At 38.9% G+C, this 21,453-nt stretch overlaps 1 protein-coding gene across 7 annotated transcripts in view; it reads left to right on the top strand.

Moving 5' to 3' along the window:
• pou2f1 (POU class 2 homeobox 1) overlaps nt 1–21,125 on the top strand; it is a 176,270-nt gene extending 155,145 nt beyond the window's left edge. For all 7 annotated transcript variants that reach the window (XM_008107713.3, XM_008107714.3, XM_008107712.3 and 4 more), the window contains 3 exons: nt 1,446–1,785; nt 2,141–2,229; nt 9,387–21,125. In XM_008107713.3, coding sequence (XP_008105920.1) covers nt 1,446–1,785; nt 2,141–2,229; nt 9,387–9,697 — 740 coding nt within the window. In that variant the 3' untranslated portion in view covers nt 9,698–21,125. The remainder of the gene's footprint in view (nt 1–1,445; nt 1,786–2,140; nt 2,230–9,386) is intronic.
• Nucleotides 21,126–21,453: the final 328 nt, after the last annotated feature.

Genomic DNA, 21,453 nt, shown 5'->3' with positions numbered 1-21,453 from the left:
CTACAAAGGGCCCAGAAAAAGCCCCAAGGAACACCAACTGAAAGGTGAAAGTAAAAAAGATAAGTAGCCTCTAGATACTATATTAAATGACTGACCTTGGAGATAACATGTGAACCATTTGAGAACTGAACCAATAAACCTTAGGCCAGGGGTCCTCAAACTAAGGCCCATGGGCCGGATTTGGCCCTCCAAGGTCATTTATCTGGCCCCCACCCTCAGTTTAAGACTTAGGCTCGCCCTAAGTCTGAAATGACTTGAAGGAAAACAACAACAACAATCCTAATTAACTTGACTATCTTATCAGCAAGAAGCAGGCCCACACTTCCCACTGAAATCCTGGTAGGTTTATGTTGGTTAAAATTGTTCTTATTTTTAAATATTGTATTCTTTCATATATTTTGCACTACAAATAAGACATGTGCAGTGTGCATAGGAATTAGTTTATATATTTTTTCAAACTATAGTCCAACCCCCCAACACTGCGAGGCACCATGCCTCTGCTTTAAAAGTTTGAGGACCCCTGCCTTAGGTCCTAAAGTGAATACAGCAAAAGAGCAGGCTGGGGCTTGCCAGGCCATGAGCAGGGCGGAAAGGCCCAGGCCAGGGCTCATCAGCCTGCGAACAGAGCAGAAGTGCCAAGGCTGGGCCTCGCCAGGCCGCAAGTGGTGTGGAAGCACCCAGGCTGGGGCGTACCAGGCCATAAGTTTCATATGCAGGGAAGAGTAGGGCATGGAGCCCTAAGGGCTTCGTGGAGCACAGTTTGAAAACCTCTGAATTAGATGATGGGATAGACAAAATCCTTCTCAGGTTTGTGAAAATATCATACTAGGAGGGGTAGCTATGAAGATAAAAACAGAATTCAAAAGGACCTTGATAAACTAGAAAATTATATGGAAATTAATGCAATGAAATTCAACAGAAACAAAATTCTATATTTTGGTCAGAAAAATTAAATTACCTGGCACAGGATGGAAGATATTTGGATTGGCAGTACTGTACTATGTATGGAAAGGACCTTAGTGTTGTTGATGATCATTAGCCGAATATGATCAACACTGCAGTGCTGCAGCAAAGAAAGCAAACAATATTTTACTCTATGTTAATAGAACCGTAGCTTCCAAGCCAAAGAAAATAATAGTTTCACTAGTCAGGTATCATCTGGAATACTGCATTTAGTTCTGTACACCATATTCGTAATAAATATATCTTTGGGTTAGTTTTCAAATAAAAAAATTACACTGCAGAGTTCAAAACAGTTTGAAAACAAAGCATTGTAAGTATAAGCAGCTTAAATGGCATCACTATATTTGAGAGAAGAAAGAGTTTGAAAAATGAAAAACATCCCTATTGAGGCCAATCAAGCCTCTTGTGCTGTACTGTCATTGTGCACACAAGCCTTTTTCAGCCATATCTAGAATTTCTCTTAATTAAAACAATCATTTCAGGCACCACAGAAACCATCCCCAACAATACAGCAACTGTGATTTCTACAGCACCTCCAGCATCCTCGGCAGTAACTTCACCATCCCTAAGTCCCTCTCCTTCTGCTTCCACTTCTGAAGCATCCAGTGCCAGTGAGACCAGCACAACGCAGACAACTTCCACTCCGCTGTCCTCAGCAGTTGGGACCAGTCAGGTGATGGTAACTGCTTCTGGGCTGCAAACAGCAGCGGCAGCTGCACTGCAAGGAGTTGCCCAGTTGCCAGCAAATGCAAGTCTTGCTGCCATGGCAGCTGCAGCAGGGCTAAGCCCAAATTTGATGGCATCCTCACAGTTTGCAGCTGGGTAAGTACTTTCTATTTTAAAGACTTATCTGAACATTAAAAAACCATTTCAAAAATTTTACATTTTTTCTACATAATTCATTTGTTTGTTTTAGTTATATTTGTTTTACTTAATTTTTCTCTAAAATGTCTTAAATCTCATTTTCTTGGAAGAAGGATGGAAATTGAACAAGTGAATGAATAATACAATTTTTACAGTTCTTGGTATCAAGACAAAATTAATATTATAATGCTTTTAAAAATGAATATTAAAATGCTGACAAGATCAATCCATTTGACTAAGGAAAAAATATTTCCTTAGTATCTGAACAATTCATATTCTTTAACTTTTTTTGTTTTCTGTTTTGCAATTACAGAGGTGCCTTACTCAGTCTCAATCCGGCTACCCTGGGCGGTGCTCTCAGCCCAGCACTGATGAGCAACAGTACACTGGCAACTATTCAAGGTCAGTAGACAACACTATATGTCCTTTTCCTCCTAACACTTGTATTCCTTTCCATTTGTTTTTTTTCTGCAAAGAACAGAAGACTAAGTCTGTACTTCCACACTTAACTTGGAAAAGTCTGTTGGATTTTTTTTTTTTCATGTCAGGAGCGACTTGAGAAACTGCTTCTGGTGTGAGAGAATTGCCCAGGGGGATGCCCGGATGTTTTTACCATCCTTGTGGGAGGCTTCTCTCATGTCCCCGCATGGAGCTGGAGCTGATAGAGGGAGCTCATCTGCGCTCTCCCTGGGTTGGATTCGAACCTGGCAGTCTTCAGTCAGCAACCCAAACTTCAAGTCACAAGGCTTTAACCCACTACGCCACCAGGGGCTCCGTTTATTGGATAGGAAGCTTAGAAGTAAACATTTAATTTATCTATCTAACCCAATCCTAATGACGAACACTTGTGGTTCATCTCCAACCTCTTCATTCCTGAGCCTCGAAGTCTTCTGGTTTCATGACTTCTGATTTTCATGACTCTTCATTTTTATTAATTACTGAACTTTACAGACTCATTTACAATGTTGATGTCTTCATTACCCACTTTATATTATATATATCTTGTTTTCTTAATAGTCACCTGAAACCCTCCTTTTGCACCTCCTTACCTTTCACCATTAGTTTCCGAGTTTTTACGATTTATTGCTAGCAATATGGTAATACATTACTGATATTTTTTTCCTCCAATTTTTACATCTTATTCCTCCAAAGCTAATCCTGCCTTCTATATGATCAATTCTGCAAGTAAGCAATAGTGCAATAAAATTTCCTCACAAATTGAAAACCACCCTATTTCTCAATATTGTGACCTAACTGTGGGCCAGCTTGACAATCAAATGTTGTGGCACTCCCATATCTGAGAGCAATCTATAGTTTTTCATTTTCTACACAAAGACTTTGCAGTAATCTCTAAAGCGTGGGTAGCTTTTCTTCTAAATTTGGTGTGCTTCATTGGCCAATTTATATTCCCTATATAATCTCTAGGCCTTTAATAATAATAATAATAATAATAATAATAATAATAATAATAATAATAATAATAATAATAATAATACATCTAACAATGCATTATAGTACAAACCTTGATATTATTTAAATCATTGTAGGTGACTATTTACAGTTTTTGTAACTAAGTTACAGGTTCAGTTTATACTTTCTTTTTCAGTATAGCTCATTAGTTTCCCCTTGAATCCCCCACCTCCACCCCCTCTTCTCACCCCCAACTGGGTCAGCTTATATCAATACATTGATTTAATTTTCTGGATGACCTGGTTCAAAATTCAATAATTTCTTTCTGTTTTGTCGATTAAACAATACAATTTCCTATTCCAATCTTGTTTTGAATAGCTATTCAAATATTTATTTTTCCTTTGATTGATAAAGTCATTAATTAAATATTCAGAGAGGTAAGACCACCAAGTCTCCCACCTGTTTTTGTCTTTCCAACTTCGGGCGATTGTGGCGTGTATGGCAGATATCATAAATTTTAGTATTTCTGTCCATTCATTGTTCCCCTCTTTTACCTCTATATTGAGGGACAGAAATTGGGCTTTATTCCAATATAATTTTGCCCTATTATTTCTTCTATTACTTCTCTGACTGTGTTGTAATATTTTTGGATTTTAATGCAATCCCAGCACAGCCTCCCCACACTTATGCCAGCATTTATTAGTAATCTTTCCCATAATATGTGCCAGTTGTAGGGGAGGTTCTCTACCATTTTGTAATTCTTTTCTGTTGTGTTTCTTCGATACTTAGGTGTTTAATTTTTTGGATTTTGTCAATCCAGGACCTGACTGAATTCGCATTAAAGTTTATGTTTTCTAAGGTATATTTAGTCTTTCAGGATAAGGCTGTTAGTTCCTTATACGTTTCCTCAATAATTCCTTTCTCTTTTTCTATTTTCCAGCTAATGATTCTACCTAATGGGCATCTGTTGCTTCTTTCTTTTTCACTTCCTGTGTTCTTTGTGACAAGACTATCCATGCTATCCAGTTCTTTAATCCACTTTTGTCCTTTATCTTATCCCATTTTTAAAAAATTTCTTGGATGGGTTCTAAGAGGTCTCCTACCTTATTTACACGTTTTCTTTCAGGGTCTTGATTAAGTTCCTAAATGTTTTGTCTTTGTTTTGCAAGGATTCTGATGGAAAGGGATCTATTTTATTTATTTATTTTAATGTATTTTGCCATTTTTTCCAAATGTACAGTGTTGAGGGTAGGGAGCCAATCCCTAACTTTTTAAGCTCTTTTTAAATCAATTTTTCCTCCTATAAGCAACCCCTTTTTCCAGTCGTTTAGTTCTTTCTCTATTCTCACCCATTTTTTTCTCTGTCTTCCAATTCCAGTTCTATTAATCTGGCAAATTGACATGCCTCATAGTACAGCTCCAGGGAAGGGGGGGTTTCAGTGTATTGCTTCTGTTGCCTTTTTATTTTATCCTAATCATGAAATGTGTTCACTGTTGATCATTCTGGATTCCCACACTTAGTTTAAATTTCCCAGATCATGTGGTAAGGCCTTCTACACTGACCATTTAGTTCGGTTTGGAACCAGTTTGGGAGAAAACGATTTTGCTGTGTTGATGATTAGATTATCATGTCTGGAACATGTTTGAGGCCAGGATGGTGATTGCATTCACCACAGAAGGCAGCCTTGAACCGGAATCCACAATCATTGTAGAATGCACACACACACACACCCTCAATTTATAGGACTCTTATTTCTTTTGCCTTTTCTTTTTATTTCTCTTCTGTCTTTTGAAAAACTTCATTAGTCATCCAGCTGTGACTTCTTTCTTTTGGCTACAGATAGATCTTTTTGCATTCCTTTCCTGATAATGTCCCTGATTTTGGTCCATAATTCTTCTGCTTCATAGTCAGGCAGGTTCAGTAGTGTAAATGTATTCCTTACACGATCTTTACATTCTACAAGAATATTCTTTAAATTATATTTTCAAATCATGCATGATTGAATGTTATTCCTTAACTTTACTCCGATTTATAATATTACCATTTCATGGTTTGCACTACAATCCCTCTTGGTCTTTTTTATATAGCGAAAATGCACTTTCTTCATCTTCTGCTTTCAGTTACATAGTCTTATCTGATTTCTGTGTTGGCCCTCTGATGATGTTAATATATACAGGTGTCTTTTTGGTTGCCTGAAGAACATGACCTATATCTGTCCAGTCTTGCCCTATACATTGTATTGCTTGAGTAAAAGGAAGGAAAGAAGAGAACACCTCAAAAGAAAAATATTGTATTCTCAGATGGCAACTCACTTTGATGTTAGTACGCTCTCAAGAGATGTAGACTACAAAAAATGAAATTTAAGTAGAGTAATATCAGTATGTGATATGCCTCTGTGAGGATCTGTCAGGAAAAACAAATGCTAGCCGATCAGAAAGCTATTTTTTCAACATCTAGTAGAATTTTGGAATCCCTTTGGCTTTCCAGATCAGCTAGTTCAGCACTTTCATAAAGTGGTTTTGTCAGGACTCAGCCTCCTCTTAAAGGGCCACACACAATAAGTAGAGTTAACAAATGTTTATTAAATGATAGTTTGAACTTAGAAACACTTAAATTCAGTGTTCTCAACAAAAATAAATGTCCTTGTTGCAAAAAAAAAAAAAAGGCAAAAAGCCGGAGCAGAAAATAATCCGGATTATCTGGCCGGATAATCCGGCTTTACTTTAACCAAACTTTCACTGGAACTAGAGTCACGCCCTGCTACTGCACAAAGGGCCAAGGAAGAGTCAGAATGCTCACCAGTGGTGAGCGCAAGCAATGCCGTTGTCCAAAAGCCAAGCCAAATTCAGGAACCAACAGGGAAGCAAACCAGAAGTAACGATGCTATCGTCAGGAGCCAAGCTAAATTCAGGAACCAGTAAGAAACCAACAAACGCCAAGCCAGGAGCGAGCAACGCCGACGTCAGGAGCCAAGCCGAATCCAGAAACCCAAAAGGAAGCCAGCAAACGCCAAACCAGGAACGAGTGTGGTCGTTGTCAGGAGCCAAAACCGAACTCAGGAGCCAAAGGGAAGCCAGGAACGAGCGTTATCATCATCAAGAGCCAACACCGAACTCAGGAGCCACGGGGAAGTCAGGAACAAGCGTTGTCGTCGTCAAGAGCCAAAACCGAATTCAGGAGCCAAAGGGAAGCCAGGAATGCCAAACCAGGAACGAACGTTGCCGTCATCAGGAGCCAAACCGGATTCAAGAACACGAAGCTGTACAGCCGGGACCCAAGGAGAACAAGCAGCAACAAAGCAATGTCCCAAAACGACACCTTGCCTTCTGCAAGGGACCTTCACTTCCAACTCCACTTTTAACTTACACCTCGGAGTCTGATGATGATGAGGTCTCCGCCCTGTTATCATTATCCACAGCTGATCTTGATCTCATATGTGAACCTCGCCCATCAGCCCTCCAATCACTCCATCTTTGTTTAAAACTTAGATCTCCCCATGTCCCTGGTGTACCAGTAGTTTGCCAGTCTCCTGATGCACCCTCGGAAACTGGTTCTGCACACACATTTACTTGAATCCAATCTGCAGCATCTTCCATCCCACTCCCAGACCCATCATCCCCAGAAAAACCTTCAAACGTTTCATCTTCCGTGGGAGCAGTAAGTATATCCCGGATCTTCTTCCTTTCCCTTTCCTCATCTGACTCTTGCTCCCGAGTTGACCTCTTAGTTCCTCTACTTTCTGTTAACCCATCATCTTCCAGCATTGACTCCTCTTCACTAGAGAACCCTTCAAACGTTTCATCCTCAGAAGGAGCCATAAGTATTTCCCTAACCCGCTTTACTTGCTGTTCCTCATCAAACACCTGCTCACCATTATCCCTTTTTCTCCTACTAGCAGTTTTACCAGTAGTACCAGAACTGCCCCTTGGCCCAACTACAACAGGTTCAGCATATGTCTTTGAATTGGTTATCATATAGTAGTATTCAGATGGCATTCGAAGTTAATGAATATTAGGAGATACCTCAGAACTGTTCTGAAGCCACTAATTCTCTAATCTGCAGCATTATCAAAGTTATCTCTATGTTAAGATGTAGTAAGACACTGAATAAGCACATAATGTTTAATATTTTAGTATGATAGAAAGTCAGGATTCTGTTGGAATATTTCACTTCTGATTGCACTTGTATTGTGAATTTTGAAACAAAAGGATCTTTGTAAAATGACTATTCATAATTAGCTTGTCATCTGTATGTACCATGTATATCGGTTCAATGCCTTAACAGAGTCCTGTTAAGAATTGTCTAAAGCTAAGTGATTTTGGGTGGAAACCCCATCCTGATCCCTGTATATATTCTCAGAGGACATGGTCCTTCTGTTTCCACTTTGGTGTGGAAGCTGAATACAAACCAGTTGACCCTTGGCACTGTGCTGAATGTTGAGGGTTAGTTTTGGGAGTGCATAGATGACAACAGTTGCAAGTAAGCAACCTGTCTTTCCAACTGATGTATGTAGAAACATTGCAAGCAATTTTGTCGGATATTAGTTTTTCTCAGCTGTTTTACCCAAGGAACAAACCACAATTTGGCTTAAGCTTGAGAAACTTTGGTGGCAATCTGACATTTTGCCCATTGCAAACTGTCTTCTGTAAATTTCTTGTAATGTCTAAGCCAGGGGTCCCCAAACTTTTTAAACAGGGGGCCAGTTCATGATCCTTCGGACCGTTGGAGGGCCGGACTATAGTTGGCCACCGAGCAATAACAACAACAACAATAACAATAACAACAAAAAAGAGGGTTGTAAGAGACCCTTTGGGCTATTGAGTCCAATCCCCTTCTGCCTTTGTGCACCGAAAGCACAAGCAAAGCACCCCTGACAGATGGCCACCCAGCCTCAATGTTAATAATAATAATAATAAAATTACCATCTGCCAACTGCAAAAGGCCACCCTACCGGGATCTGCGCGCATCATCCGAAAATACATCACACAGTCCTAGACACTTGGGAAGTGTTCGACTTGTGATTTTGTGATACGAAATCCAGCATATCTATCTTGTTTGCTGTGACATAATAAAATAATAACAATAATAATAATAATCATCATCATCATCATCATAAAGAGGGTTGGAAGAGACCCCTTGGGACATTTAGTCCAATCCCCTTATGCCTTTGTGCACCAAAAGCACAAGCAAAGCACCCCTGACAGATGGCCACCCAGCCTCAATGTTAATAATAATAATAATAATAATAATAATAATAATAATAATAATAATTACCATCTGCCAACTGCAAAAGGCCACCCTACCGGGATCTGCGCGCATCATCCGAAAATACATCACACAGTCCTAGACACTTGGGAAGTGTTCGACTTGTGATTTTGTGATATGAAATCCAGCATATCTATCTTGTTTGCTGGGACATAATAAAATAATAATAATAATAATAATAATAATAATAATAAAGAGGGTTGGAAGAGACCCCTTGGGACATTTAGTCCAATCCCCTTATGCCTTTGTGCACCAAAAGCACAAGCAAAGCACCCCTGACAAATGGCCACTCAGCCTCAATGTTAAGAAGAAGGAGGACGAGGACGAGGAGGACGAGGGTTGGAAGAGAAGAAGAGACCTCTTGGGTCATTTAACCCAACCCCCTTTTGCCCTTGTCTCGTGGGGGCCAGATAAATGGCTTCGGTGGGCCGCATCCGGCCCCCGGGCCTTAGTTTGGGGACCCCTGGTCTAAGCACATCTTGTATTGAAGCAGTGTACATACTCTGACTGTGATCCACTACAAATATAAAATGTTTGGGTTTTTAAAATCCCTTTCAATGAATATAGAACCTCCTTTGCTTATGTGAACTAGGATGGGCATTGTCTCTGGATGTCCAGCTAGTGAGACCTCTTGTGACTTCATATCCCATCCCTAGCAGCAGCTTTACTGGGGAAAGGGGTTTTTACTTTTCTTGCCTCAAGACCTGGACACCAAACTCTGCCACTGCATGAGAAATACATCCAAGGTCCTAAATCCTTTCCAGTTTCTGAAGACCTTGAGGGGGCTTCTTTTGCCAATACAAAGAAAAAAAACTAGCAAAATACTGTCACACTTGATCCATAAAGGCTAATCTTTTCTCTTTTCCTCCCTCTTCTCCTTTAGCTCTTGCATCTGGTGGCTCTCTTCCAATAACATCACTGGATGCAACTGGGAACTTCGTATTTGCCAATGCTGGAGGTACGCCCAACATTGTAACTGCTCCGCTGTTCCTGAACCCTCAAAACCTTTCACTGCTCACCAGCAACCCCGTTAGCTTGGTCTCTGCAGCTGCAGCCTCCGCAGGGGCCTCTGGACCAGTTGCCAGCCTTCATGCCACCTCCACCTCAGCAGAGTCTATCCAGAACTCTCTCTTCACAGTGGCCTCGGCCAGCGGGGCTGCCTCCACCACCACCACTGCCTCCAAGGCACAGTGAGTTGGGCCGAGCTGTGCTACTTCGGGCTTGTTTCACTTTACAGTGAGACAGGCTACCAGCTGAGTTTAGAAGCTGCAAAATGTGATCGGCTTCTTCTCACCACGTTGCTGGGGACAAGGAGAGAAGGAAAAACGGGAGAAAAACGGGGGAAAACAACAAGAAGAAGGATTTAAAACTGGGACAAGCATTTGCCTAATTTTATAATAAACACTGTTTTCAGGATTGCTTCATTGATTGGAGAACTTTCTAACCAAAAATGTAAAAAAACAAAAAACAAAAAAAAAACAAAAAAGGACTACTTATCATTTCCAGCAGTCTCAATGACAAGTTAAGGTGGGTTATCAACTCAAACATAGGAACAGGATTTCTTCTTTCTTTTTGATTGAAATATCTTTTTTTAATTATCATTTATTGGTCTGTTGTACAGGCCATAATGTCATTCAAGGTGTTTATAATCTTATCAATCGTGTTGGGGGTTCCTTTCTTAACTGGTACAATTTAGGCAGGCCTGTATTACTGATGTATCTCTTTATGATTATTATTATTATTATTTTATATATATATAAATATATATATATATATAGTTTGGACACATTTGTCTGCTCCTGGAACAGTTTCAGTGAGCTCCCATGCCACAAAGTGAAGAGAGAAGAGGGGAGCAAGTGAATTGTGAATGTTCTTTACAGTTTCCTTTTCCTTGGCGGTATGTTTTTTGGAGATTCACTCAGAGTTGTTGGTGGCTAAGTGATCATGTAGAGGGTAATGTGCAAAGATAGTTCATGCTTGTGAGGTGAGGGTTTGGACAGGAATTTTCTCAGCGTACTTGAGCCATATCTAGCTCTCATTTGCACGTCTTTGGCTCCTGCTGATGCCAAAAGAGAAAGGATTTGGCCTGTACAGTCTGTCCTCAACACTTGTGCTGGTGGCTCTCTCATCTCATAAATGCATGGAAATTGCCTCTTTTCAACTTTGGGAATATTTCTGTTTTTCACTTTCTCAGGAGGCTGCCTGTATTGGTAATAATTCATATATTCACCTTCTTACTGGCTGTTTGGCATAGGGTTTCTAAAAGCTACATTGGATCATCTTCAAGAACATATTTTCCTGGTGTTTCCGGTATGATTGTATTACAAGTGTTTTCAGCTTAAAGCATTTGTGTTCAGGAAGTAAACCAGGTCATGTAAACAGGAAGTACTGTTTTATGCCAACACAGCCGTAAGAGAAAGCAGCCTTGCATTCTTGCCTCACTATATAAACAGTTGTAGTGTTTTTTAACACTGTTCGCTGCTCTGGAAAAAAAGAGTAAGGAATAATTGGAAAACTGGCCAGCCTGTTGTGGAACGTGGTGAACAGTAGCATGATGCATGTATCTTGCAGCATTTGATGCTATTTGTGGCAATATCAATGACTGCTACTACTGGCTAAACTATTTATGGTAGTAAACACCTGTATTAGAGAAGAGGAAATCGGTTTCCAAGCAACGTAAGAAGTGATATGAGCAAACAGCTGCTGACAATGGATATGAGAGAAATGGAAGAAGTGTCTTAAATATTAGGATGGTCTTAACCTGAATCTTCTCATTCAGAGGTTGGGTCACAGCAGTGTACTTGGAACTCTCTTATCCTTTTGAATTAAATTGGAAAAATACGTTCTGGGAGGAAGAACTGTCCAGTGCTTCTTCTCAGCAAGGTTGGGGAAGAGGGCATTCCAAAGTCATATAATTGTAATCTGCTTCCTATCAAAGCAACCCTGGTATCGAAAAGGCAGCCACTATATTCTCAATGCCTTTTCTGATTGGTAACAACAGTTCACGGGCCTTACGTTAATTGTAAGCTAGCAAAAATCTCTGTCTCCTCTCCACATGTCTTCATGCTGTTTGCTCTCTATTCATCTCTGAATCTCCAACTTCCTGTTTCACATGCTGTTTTTAAAATAATGAATTCTTTCTAAGACTTTAAAAACTTGTGAGCTGCAAGCAGGGAAATGAGCAAATGTCCGTCCACCGTCTTTAATGTGTGTTTAATTTTTTATGTTTTATTTTTTTAAACTAAGCTTGAACCAAAGTCAATTTCTAGCAAGCTGCTGTACTAATGGACTAGTTTATATAAGTGCAGTTCAGATGCAGAGAGGTGATAGATGCTACTGACAATTTCTTTTCATTTTTTATTTTATATTAAAATTGCTGCTTGTTTTAATCTTTTTGGTGGGGGGAATGGGATAGTCTTTTGTATATCCTCTGGGGCAGACAGACTCTTAACTTGATTATTATCTAATTTCCATGTTTTGATGTGTAAATAGAATGGCAATGGTAGATGGTTGCTAATCGAACTGATCCCCAATCCTCTTTAGCAGTTTGACTCAACCAAAATACTGTAGTGTGACTGTCTCCAGGATTTCAGTCTTAACGTACAGTTATAGTGCTGTGAATAATGATTTGTGTTAAGATTTTAAGTGGAAACTACCTTGGAGCAGTCAAATGTGTGAAACGGTGACAAAGAAGACACAGATACCTGGTCTGGAGACTGTAGTGTTGGCTAGTTTCTACCAAAGGAATTATCAGTCCCATGTATTTTTGTTGTTGTTTCATTGAAAGAAGATCTTAATTTATGTGCATGCACACACAGAGAAGGAGACATACACACATGCAAACTTTAACAAAGGAAATCGTAGTTTGGCCCTTTAAATCATCACAAAACATCTCTCCAGATTTTAGAGACGTTCTGTTTCCATTTGGCTGGCTAGAGTTTCTCTTGTTCACTGTTTATGATTGGAGGGTGTGATAAATAGATATATGGACACTAATGTATCTCAGATGGATGGCTATAAAAAGTTTCACCATTCTGTTGTAGTAATGCGATTCATATGATGACATGAGTCCCTTTAACTTTTGTCCTCTTATGACCATGTCCAAAGATGGACTACATGTTTCTGATGTCATCATAGCAAGTTATTTTATGAAAGTGTAAGTTAAAACACCCTGCACAGCTAGAATGTTTGGGTTGAATTGTGTTTATATTTCATATCTCTGTATGTTTCAGACTTAGCACATTTGATGCCCCTGCCATTGGATTGATTGTAGTTTCCTGCCTACATCACAGAGAAATCAGGGTCTTAAAGGCTATTGTTATTTCTTGTTAACCGTGACAATATATTTAGCTGTATACATCAATATGCACACACAAAAATCAGCACATAAACTGCACGTTCTAGAAATAAGGATAATCAGCTTCTGTTTCCTGAATTAATTATATTTTAAGCAGAAGATTAGCTCTGGATAGTTGGAGAACCTGTCCAGGATTCAGATAGTCATAATACATTTCTGTTGTCATATGTTAACAGAAGGTCATGAATTTCCTATAAGTAGTTATTTTTTGTAGTCATTACAAAGTGCAATTTCTTGTAATCCAAAACACTGTATGACATGTATGTCTAATGTTCAGGACTGTCCACCTCCTCATAATTTTAGTAGTTGAACAAATTGTTATCTGAGTTCTAAAAACATTGAGTTTATTTTCATTCATTAGTTATTCAGTTGTCATACTCATTTCATACACTCTCTTGGTTATGTTTCATGAAGCACTTCCTTTCATTACTAGAGATTTCTGTATATTTTTGTAGTATATACTTTAAGAATGTTTCAGTCTCACAGAAAGAATATCTCCCAAGGCAGGCAGGGACTGTTTAATAGTGTGTTCCCAGTCTCTTCACCATGTTGAAGAGTTTGAAAGCATTATATCTATACCAACCTAAATACTGTGACCAACTCTTTACACTGGCATTATATTTAGGTGGGTTATCAAAAATCTTTATGCATCACTCTGTACTCATGGTATGGAATAACATACCTGTGGAAAAAACAGTTCGATGCTATAGATTTGGGTTGTTCAAATTACCTGTGATGCACATAAAAAGTTCCATATCTCTTCTGTTAATACATGAGACAGTCCTGAACAATGAATCCGCTCTTATTTTTGCGTCAGTTGCCAAGGAAAAAATAGTTGTGGCCAGATTAGATATTTTCATTACAATAAATTTAGAAATTATTTTGAGAGTCACCAAAGGTAGTATCTGTTGACTGAGATTTGAAGGAAGAACAAAACATTAATGAATTTGCAGTGCCAGAAACAAAGCTCAGTAGCCCAGCAATGCCTTATCCAAATATTCCACTTGTTTTATTCTGTGAGGAAAGATTAGTTGGTAGAATTATTCATTGATTGGAGTTTAGTTGTTTCTTGATTTCTCATTAATATTCTAAAATCAAAGGAATGTAGGCTGCCTGTAATAAGGTGTTTCATACAGTACCCTACTTGATTTGGTTTGTTTGTTTGTTTTTTGTTTTTTAAAAAAAACAGTTAATATTAACATTAGACATATTTTCTGATTCTCAGTGCAAATATAGAGGTGTAGTTTGTAGTCTTCATTCATTGAGTTGATGTTAGGCTAGAACACCCTACGGTGAGATGTGGTCTTGGCATGAAAACTCACATAGCTTTTTGCATGAAGACTTGATGAGCAGGGAGCCAATAGAAATTCACTACTCCACCCGCTATGTTCATGCGTCCATATCTGTTAACACCGAAATACTACATAGAAAGAAATTGGGTGTGTGAGTACAGAACAGAAAGCATAGTCTTTTTTGTTGGCAAGTGGTAAGCTCCAGAAAAAATGTCCTGAATTCCACAGGCTTCTTCAACCTGCTGCCCTCCAGGTGTTTGGTCCCCAGTTCCCAGAAACCCCAGCCAGTTGCTCAATGGTCAGGCATTCTGAGGGTTGAAGTCCAAAACACCTGGGGTGCTATAGGCTGGAGAGTCAAACTTTAGTGATGGTTCCTTTCTTAAGCAGCCCTGTGAAGGCATTTGGAACAATGAACAGATTTGATCTGCCATATAAATCATAGCACCTATATTTACTGTCTAATTTATTCCTTGATGGTGCAGATGAATAAGTAATTTGCTTTGTAAAATCATTAACACTCTGTTAATGACTGTATTTTCAGTAATATCAAAAGTGCTTGTTTTTGTGATACAATGGCAGTGCATATTAGGAAGATTCATAATCTATCAAATCCATGTTGTTGGTTGTCTTTTATCAGAAAAGAACATCTCACGTGGATTTAGCAAAACAAAATTCCCCCAAACAGTTGATATTTTTATCTCTGACATTAAGAGCATGTTTATGCTCAGTCTGTATGTGCCTACTTCTAAAAAGTATGTGCACTTTTTAGAATATGAAGTCTAAAAATATTCTAGAGGTCCATAAATGTGTACATGTGAACAGTTGTAGATGAAACACTACCAAAGGAGAAATCTAGCTGGATTATGATGATTATGCATCCCTAACTAAACTTCTCAGGACTTGCTGGCCAATTTTTTTGCAAATTTCATTTCTGACGTTTTTAAAGCAATACACACTTTGAAACATTCATTTGCATTGTTTCTATCCCATGCAGTGAATGAGCCAAACCTTACTTGTCAGTGCAGATCTTTTTGTTGGTTAAAGTCATGAAAGTTCAGTCAGATCTCTGACCATCTTTGACTGGATGCTAACGCCCATGACCTGTGTGCACGTAGAGCTTTTGCCAATTCATCCTTTTACATAGACTCATCCTACTTTAATGTGGATTGCAGAATGGTTTCTAAACATTCACCTTGATTCTATGATTTTTTGGTGTGTTCTAACCCTTTTTTCCACATGCCCAGCATTATATAGTTAATCATAAGACCTTCGGGGCCCAAAGATAAGTGAAAACATAAAATCTGCATTCTGTTTTTAATTTGCATAGAGAGCTTTCCAAAATCTTACAATGCGGTGCTGGAAGAGTTCTTTGTTTGACAGAAGGACATCTAAACAGGTAAAAGAAACTTGAACTCCATACGACCTAGCACTTATTAGTTTCCCAGTTTTTATTCAGACCAATTGTAATAGACTGCAATGTGTTTAATGTAGCTTCAGATTAGTACTAGGTTTTTATCTCTGGTCGAACTGTATGCAGGGAGAAATGAGGGCTATTTCATACATTACAATTTTTCTACACAGAATCATCTCCCATTTTAGAAACAATTCCTTATGTGCATAGTATTGTTTATTTGGTGGGTACAGAGTTCACTCTCATAGAGTGCACACAGAGATCATTGCAATGGTTGAAATGACCCTTAATTCACACTGGAAATAAAGCAGTTTTGTTCTGAAGAGAAAGAAAAGCTCTACTCTAGCTGCCTTCCATTGTTGTTCCTGATATGTTCTGATCATCTTCCAAACGTGGCAGACATGTCAAGGTGCATTTTGGTATCACAGTTACCACAGTTTTTGACCGTATGGAACAAAATGGAAGCTTCTCCACTGGAATAAAATGGAGTCGCATTTCATCCCTTCTCATCTGGATTTCTATAAATAGGCAGTGCTATAGAGTTATAGGAACAATGCCCTTTGGCAGCAGCTGGCTTTGTGGCACCTTTTAAAGAAAATACCTCAGCATATATTTAGTTTTGTTTGCAGAATGGAAAATCAGGAGAGAGGAACTTTATAAATAGTGGAGGTAATTCTAGTTGTAGAGTTTAGATAAACTGTTTGAAGCCCTAATTATTTATATTTGCAATTCTATGTTTAGGTTACAACTTTATAGGGTGGATTGTGAAATAAGAAGCAGAAAGTTGCCTATGCTATAGGGCAGGTTTTGCTCATAACTTCATTTTTTGCTTGTCTTACCAAAGGAAACAATCTATTAATGCCTGCATCTGGAATACTTTGGTTGCCATTCGTTGTCAGTGTACTACACAGAGTGCAGGTTACAAATTTGAGTTGCTATATTACTTCTAGGTTCTTTTAGTGTGCATAAACTCTGCCTCCCTATGTGCTGTTGGCAAATAAGGGTCTTGGGGGGAAATGTAAATATTGAGTAATCCATGTGTGGTTGGAGGTGTTCATATAAGAAAATGAATTAGCAACCAATGTCCTGCACTACGGCTGTTGTTGAGCCAAGGCATTTAATTTTGAAGCAGACTGATTATGGTTTGCATCTTCATTGAACTGGGAGAACAAAGTGAAATGGTTCCTTTTATTCCTGTTTGTCTTGTTACTGAATGTACTGCTCAAAAATAGGTGGAAAATCTTTTTTAATATACTTCTTTTTTGTACTAGCAATGCTTATACAGTCTAGACCAAAAATTGCAGAAAAGAAACCAAACTGAATGCTATTCTGCTCCTAGCACCTGAATATAATGTACCTGAACAGAGATGAAAATTCAATGAGACAGTCTTCAAGAGAAAGAAGGATATCTTATTGGGTGGTTTGTACTTTTAGTTGTAGTGGGAGGTTAGGTCTCCCCCCCCCCCCCTTTTCAGCCCATGATTTGGATTTGCAAGAGATTTCCTGTGAGAGTTTGTCTCTTTCAATCCTGACTCTGAGCATCCCTCTAGGACTTGCCAAGGAATGTGGGTGTGGATGTGCTAGTGGGGGTTATATCTGGGGGAGTGGGTGGGGATCAGAGCTTCAACTGGAGGGGGAATTTCCAATGGCTTTGATGGGAACCAAAGGCACTGATAAGTCTTTGTCAACTCTGCTATTTTCAGAGTGTCTTAAGAGGAAAAGCTGGGTGAACATAGAGCTTTGGATTGGTGGCTCTTTAGTCTGAGGATCTTTCCTCATGTTGGTTTTCCTGCCTTCTTACACACAGGGATGATTTACGTACTTTTTTTAACAGAGGACATTTTTGAGGCACGTACTGTTCAATACACCACCTAAGGTCAAGAGTTGGAAGTGAGGAAAATCAACTATTCTTAAATATAAAACAGAAATGTCCTCTGTTTTAAATCAGTTCAAATGCTCTGTGAGATCTTTCTGTTCCCATGGTGAGAAACCTTTCTTTACCCCCCCAGAATAGCATTGAGCATTGTCACATAACATGTTGTTGGCTTGATGAATTCCATCAGTTAAGCCTAATCTGCTCATACATGGAAAAGGGGGAGGGTCACTATATATATATATATTAATTGTCCAGCTACTCTTCTTCTGGAAATCAGCTGGGTTGCAGAACTTCACTGAAAGCTTTACTAATAGACTTGTTGTTCTGACATTATGTAAAGTGGTATTAATATTGTGTGTCTTTTTTAAGAGCTAGATAGATTTATAGATAAGTAATAGGGAAATGGAAAAATGACTTCTCAAAGATAAGAGCACTTGGAACAAAAGATGTGGAAAACAAGATGTGCTTTTTAAAGAGAACAAATTTGAGGAAGGAAATGAAACAACTACTTGGTAGATGGGATCTTGAAAGAAAGTACTGCACTATGAGGTGAGCTAGAATGTTTCCCTCTTCTGCCTTATCTCTTCTCTTCCCTCAGGCCAAAATATTGATCTAACAGTCTGTTATGCCTCATCCTCTAAATGTTTATACATTCTGATTTGCCTCCATGCCTTCTTCCTTACCAAAATTTTACCAGCCTTTTACTGTATAAAATCCACCAAAACAAGAGCCTTTCTGAACAGTTCCTAGCAGAAATACATATAACCCACTAGAAGGCTTTATGTGTAGATGATGAGGAGAAGTGCTATAAATTTTATCAAAGATTATCAAAGCAAACAAAACTTGGTGGCCTTGGAAAAAGCTTTTTGGTGGCAAAAATCTAAACATTGAAAGAAAGTGCTGGCATATCTTCTCTATTCTATGTATAGTCCCCCCCCCCCCCTGTGGTTTCTGTATATAAATTGAGTATCAAATTCTGTTCACAGTACGTAATCTGACTCATAGATTAGTTCTGGTTATTCAAAGCTCCTTGGAGAAAGAGTTGGGCTTGTTTCTAAAAATCTTGGCGATAAGAGATCAGGGGCAGAATACAGTTTAGACCATCGTAAAACTATGCTGCTCTCCTGTTTCCACCATATTGCTGTTCCATTTCCTTCTTCTGCAATAGTAGCTAAGGCTAGGTGTGAGTAGTTGTTTATCCACCACAGGTACGGGAGCTGTCGTATACCTCATTTCTAACTCGTAACTGAGTAACTTGCTTTAACTTTCTCCAAACCCTACAGAGTTGCCAAGTCTGCCCTCCCTCCCTTGATTAACGTTGAACTCTGGCCTATAGCATCCCGTGACCTGCAACCTGGGGAGATACCCCTCCAAGCCTCTGAATGTCGCTGCTTTAAAGCTACTGCAAACTGAGGGCAAATTGCAATCTTTTTATTTCTTTTGGTTACCAGGGGTCCTCTTGTAGTCTGTGAATATCCACCCCATCCTTTATCTGTGCATGAAACTTATATGCTGCCTTCTTCCTCCCCCTGGTGAGATGTCAGGGCTATAATGTATTCAAGAGCCAAGGCAGGACCGTGAGGGCTCCTCTCAGCCAAGTGCTCTATGCCTATTGCTCACTACATTTTTTTTGTCTCACTCTTCTTGTATTTGACTTCTTCCTTTATTATTTGACAATCTTGATCCTCATCTTTATCATCCTCCTTTTCTGCACTCTAGGCAAACCAGAAGCTGCATCCCTGTTCCTTCAACCATTTTTTTTTTACTTTGAATGTAGTTTCCCACCCCTTCGGAAAGAGAAGCTTTGCCAGGTCACGATGCGCTGCTATATGCCGAGGGGGGCGGTTTCTTTGTTTTGTTTTGTTCTTTTAAAAGTTTCCAGCCAAAACCAAAGATTTCCTAATGATTGTATAAATTCAAAACAAACAAACAAACCAAAGACAAAGGGGTGTCTTCAGCACCAATCATATCTGGAAAACTAACCCTTGTGGTTGTTGAAAGGCGTAAATCCCATTCCGGTTGCTACCTCCCAGTCCTGGATGGCTTGGTCCACAACTGTGTGGATTCAAATTCAGCGAGGTCACATTCATCCCATGCTGTGCTAACTGTTTGGGGACCACCAAGTTCTGCTTGGGTTCCTCAAATCCAAAGGACAAACAGCCATGGGGAGGAGCAACGTGGTGGGATTCCTACCTTCCACAGGTTGATTGCGATGCTGAAGACTTTGGTGCATGATTGGCTGCTCTGATGGGTGCTTTTTAACCTTTTGGGAGCTGGGTGATATTGATTAATACATGCTGAGGTGCACTTCTGAGCTCCCCCCCCCCCCCCCCGCCACTGCTTGGAAGAGGCTGTCCTGTTGTGGAAAATCTCTTAAAAAAACGTATTGTTTCTCCTCTTCTTTTTTGTTCATTAATTATTTTTGCAGCACCACTGTGCAACTATGCATTGTATTTCTCAACCTTTTGTGCTAGGTAGATGTCTATGACTTTTTAAACTTTGTGGGAGGGGGGTTGCCAATGAAGGAACTTTTTACATATAGCTTTTAAATCTCAGTTGATTAGGGGGTGTTTGGTTCTAGGGTCATACAAGCTCTATCCCAAAGCAAAATCCAAATGTTAATAATATTAGCCTGATGCAGATACCAAAGATAATTTCTTTCCTGCAGAACCTTAGACTTGTGTATTAAGTACAATTACCCAGCACTTGCATTAGTCTAACCTCAGTAATTCCAAAGCTTAGATGTATATTTTGGTATATTTCTGGGATATTAAAAATGTTGTTTAAATTCTTGTTTGTTTCAGTGTAATGCTCTTAAAGTCATAGCATGGAGATAACTGAATTGTCTTATTCTTAGTAGTTTGAAATTATAGTATTTTTGTATGTTTTGGGTGTGTCTATGTATGTATTAACACAACAGTTTTCACTGCCTAGGTGTTCATAATTGAGGAAAAATGTACATAATCTGTAATTTCCACCAGATTGTCAATTTAGATTTCATTTTCTCTGATTGCCATTCCCAACGGGGAAAACATTATCCCTTTTTTTAAAGAGGCAGCATGCTTATAAAGGGGAAATTATACTCTTGCCCTTTCCAAAGACAAAGCAAGAGGCAGCAAATTTACTAAATAAAGAAGTATGGTATTAAACTTTAAATTTGTGCTCTTTGTTTTTTAAAACAAGAGGCATCTTGCCAGCAAAACTGTGATTTTGAAAATCACATTCCTTTGTCCTTGAAAAAAAATTTCAGTCTGAATGTTGATTGTTGGATTTGTTGTTGATCATCGAGTTAGTTTCCTTCTTGCTTAGATCCTTTTTAAGCAATCATTTGTAACTTGTAACTCACAATTACATTTTGTAATTGTGGTGCATATATTCAGATAAGATGCATTATTACCTAAGTTTGAATTTAAGAACATCCTATTTTGAAAACAAATGCATCTCTAAAAAGATCAAAAGGATGCTGCCTCTTTAAAAGATACTTTCTATTTTTCCCTTCCAGTGGCTGCCTGCAGGTGGCTGTGGGCATTGAGAGACTGTGTAGTTTACAGTGAATCAGGATGAAAATGGTAGATTTTGTGTAGATGCATTTGTCTGCTGTAATTTTTATATATATAAAACTTACTGTAACTGTACAGTTCATTTCTGTTGTAAACATCATTAAACCATTTTTCCAAGTGTTTTAACATGCATGTGCTTCTTGATGATTTTTAAACACATAATGGTTGTTGCTAAAAGAAAACGGCAGTTCTTGTGTTTCTGCTTCCTGAAACCTGATAATCTGGGGCTGAAAGCAATTCGTTCTTATTTTCTATTCATTTCAAGTTAAACAACATTCCGGGTTAGGAATCCTACATAATTGAACAGCAGAAAACGGTAGGTAAGCTTCTTTTGTATTGCTACGCTGAGCATATCAGGAAGACGGGTTCCTTCTGGTTTTATCTTGTAAGTACATTTTTTGACCTCAGAATCAACGCACTTGAGCACCTTACTAAAGGCTGTGGAAGAATCCCC

The sequence above is a fragment of the Anolis carolinensis genome, chromosome 3, assembly GCF_035594765.1.
Source record: "Anolis carolinensis isolate JA03-04 chromosome 3, rAnoCar3.1.pri, whole genome shotgun sequence".
NCBI classification, from domain to species: Eukaryota; Metazoa; Chordata; class Lepidosauria; order Squamata; family Dactyloidae; genus Anolis; species Anolis carolinensis.
The sequence above is the reverse complement of the archived record's forward strand: the minus strand, read 5'-3'. Positions and strand labels throughout refer to the sequence as shown.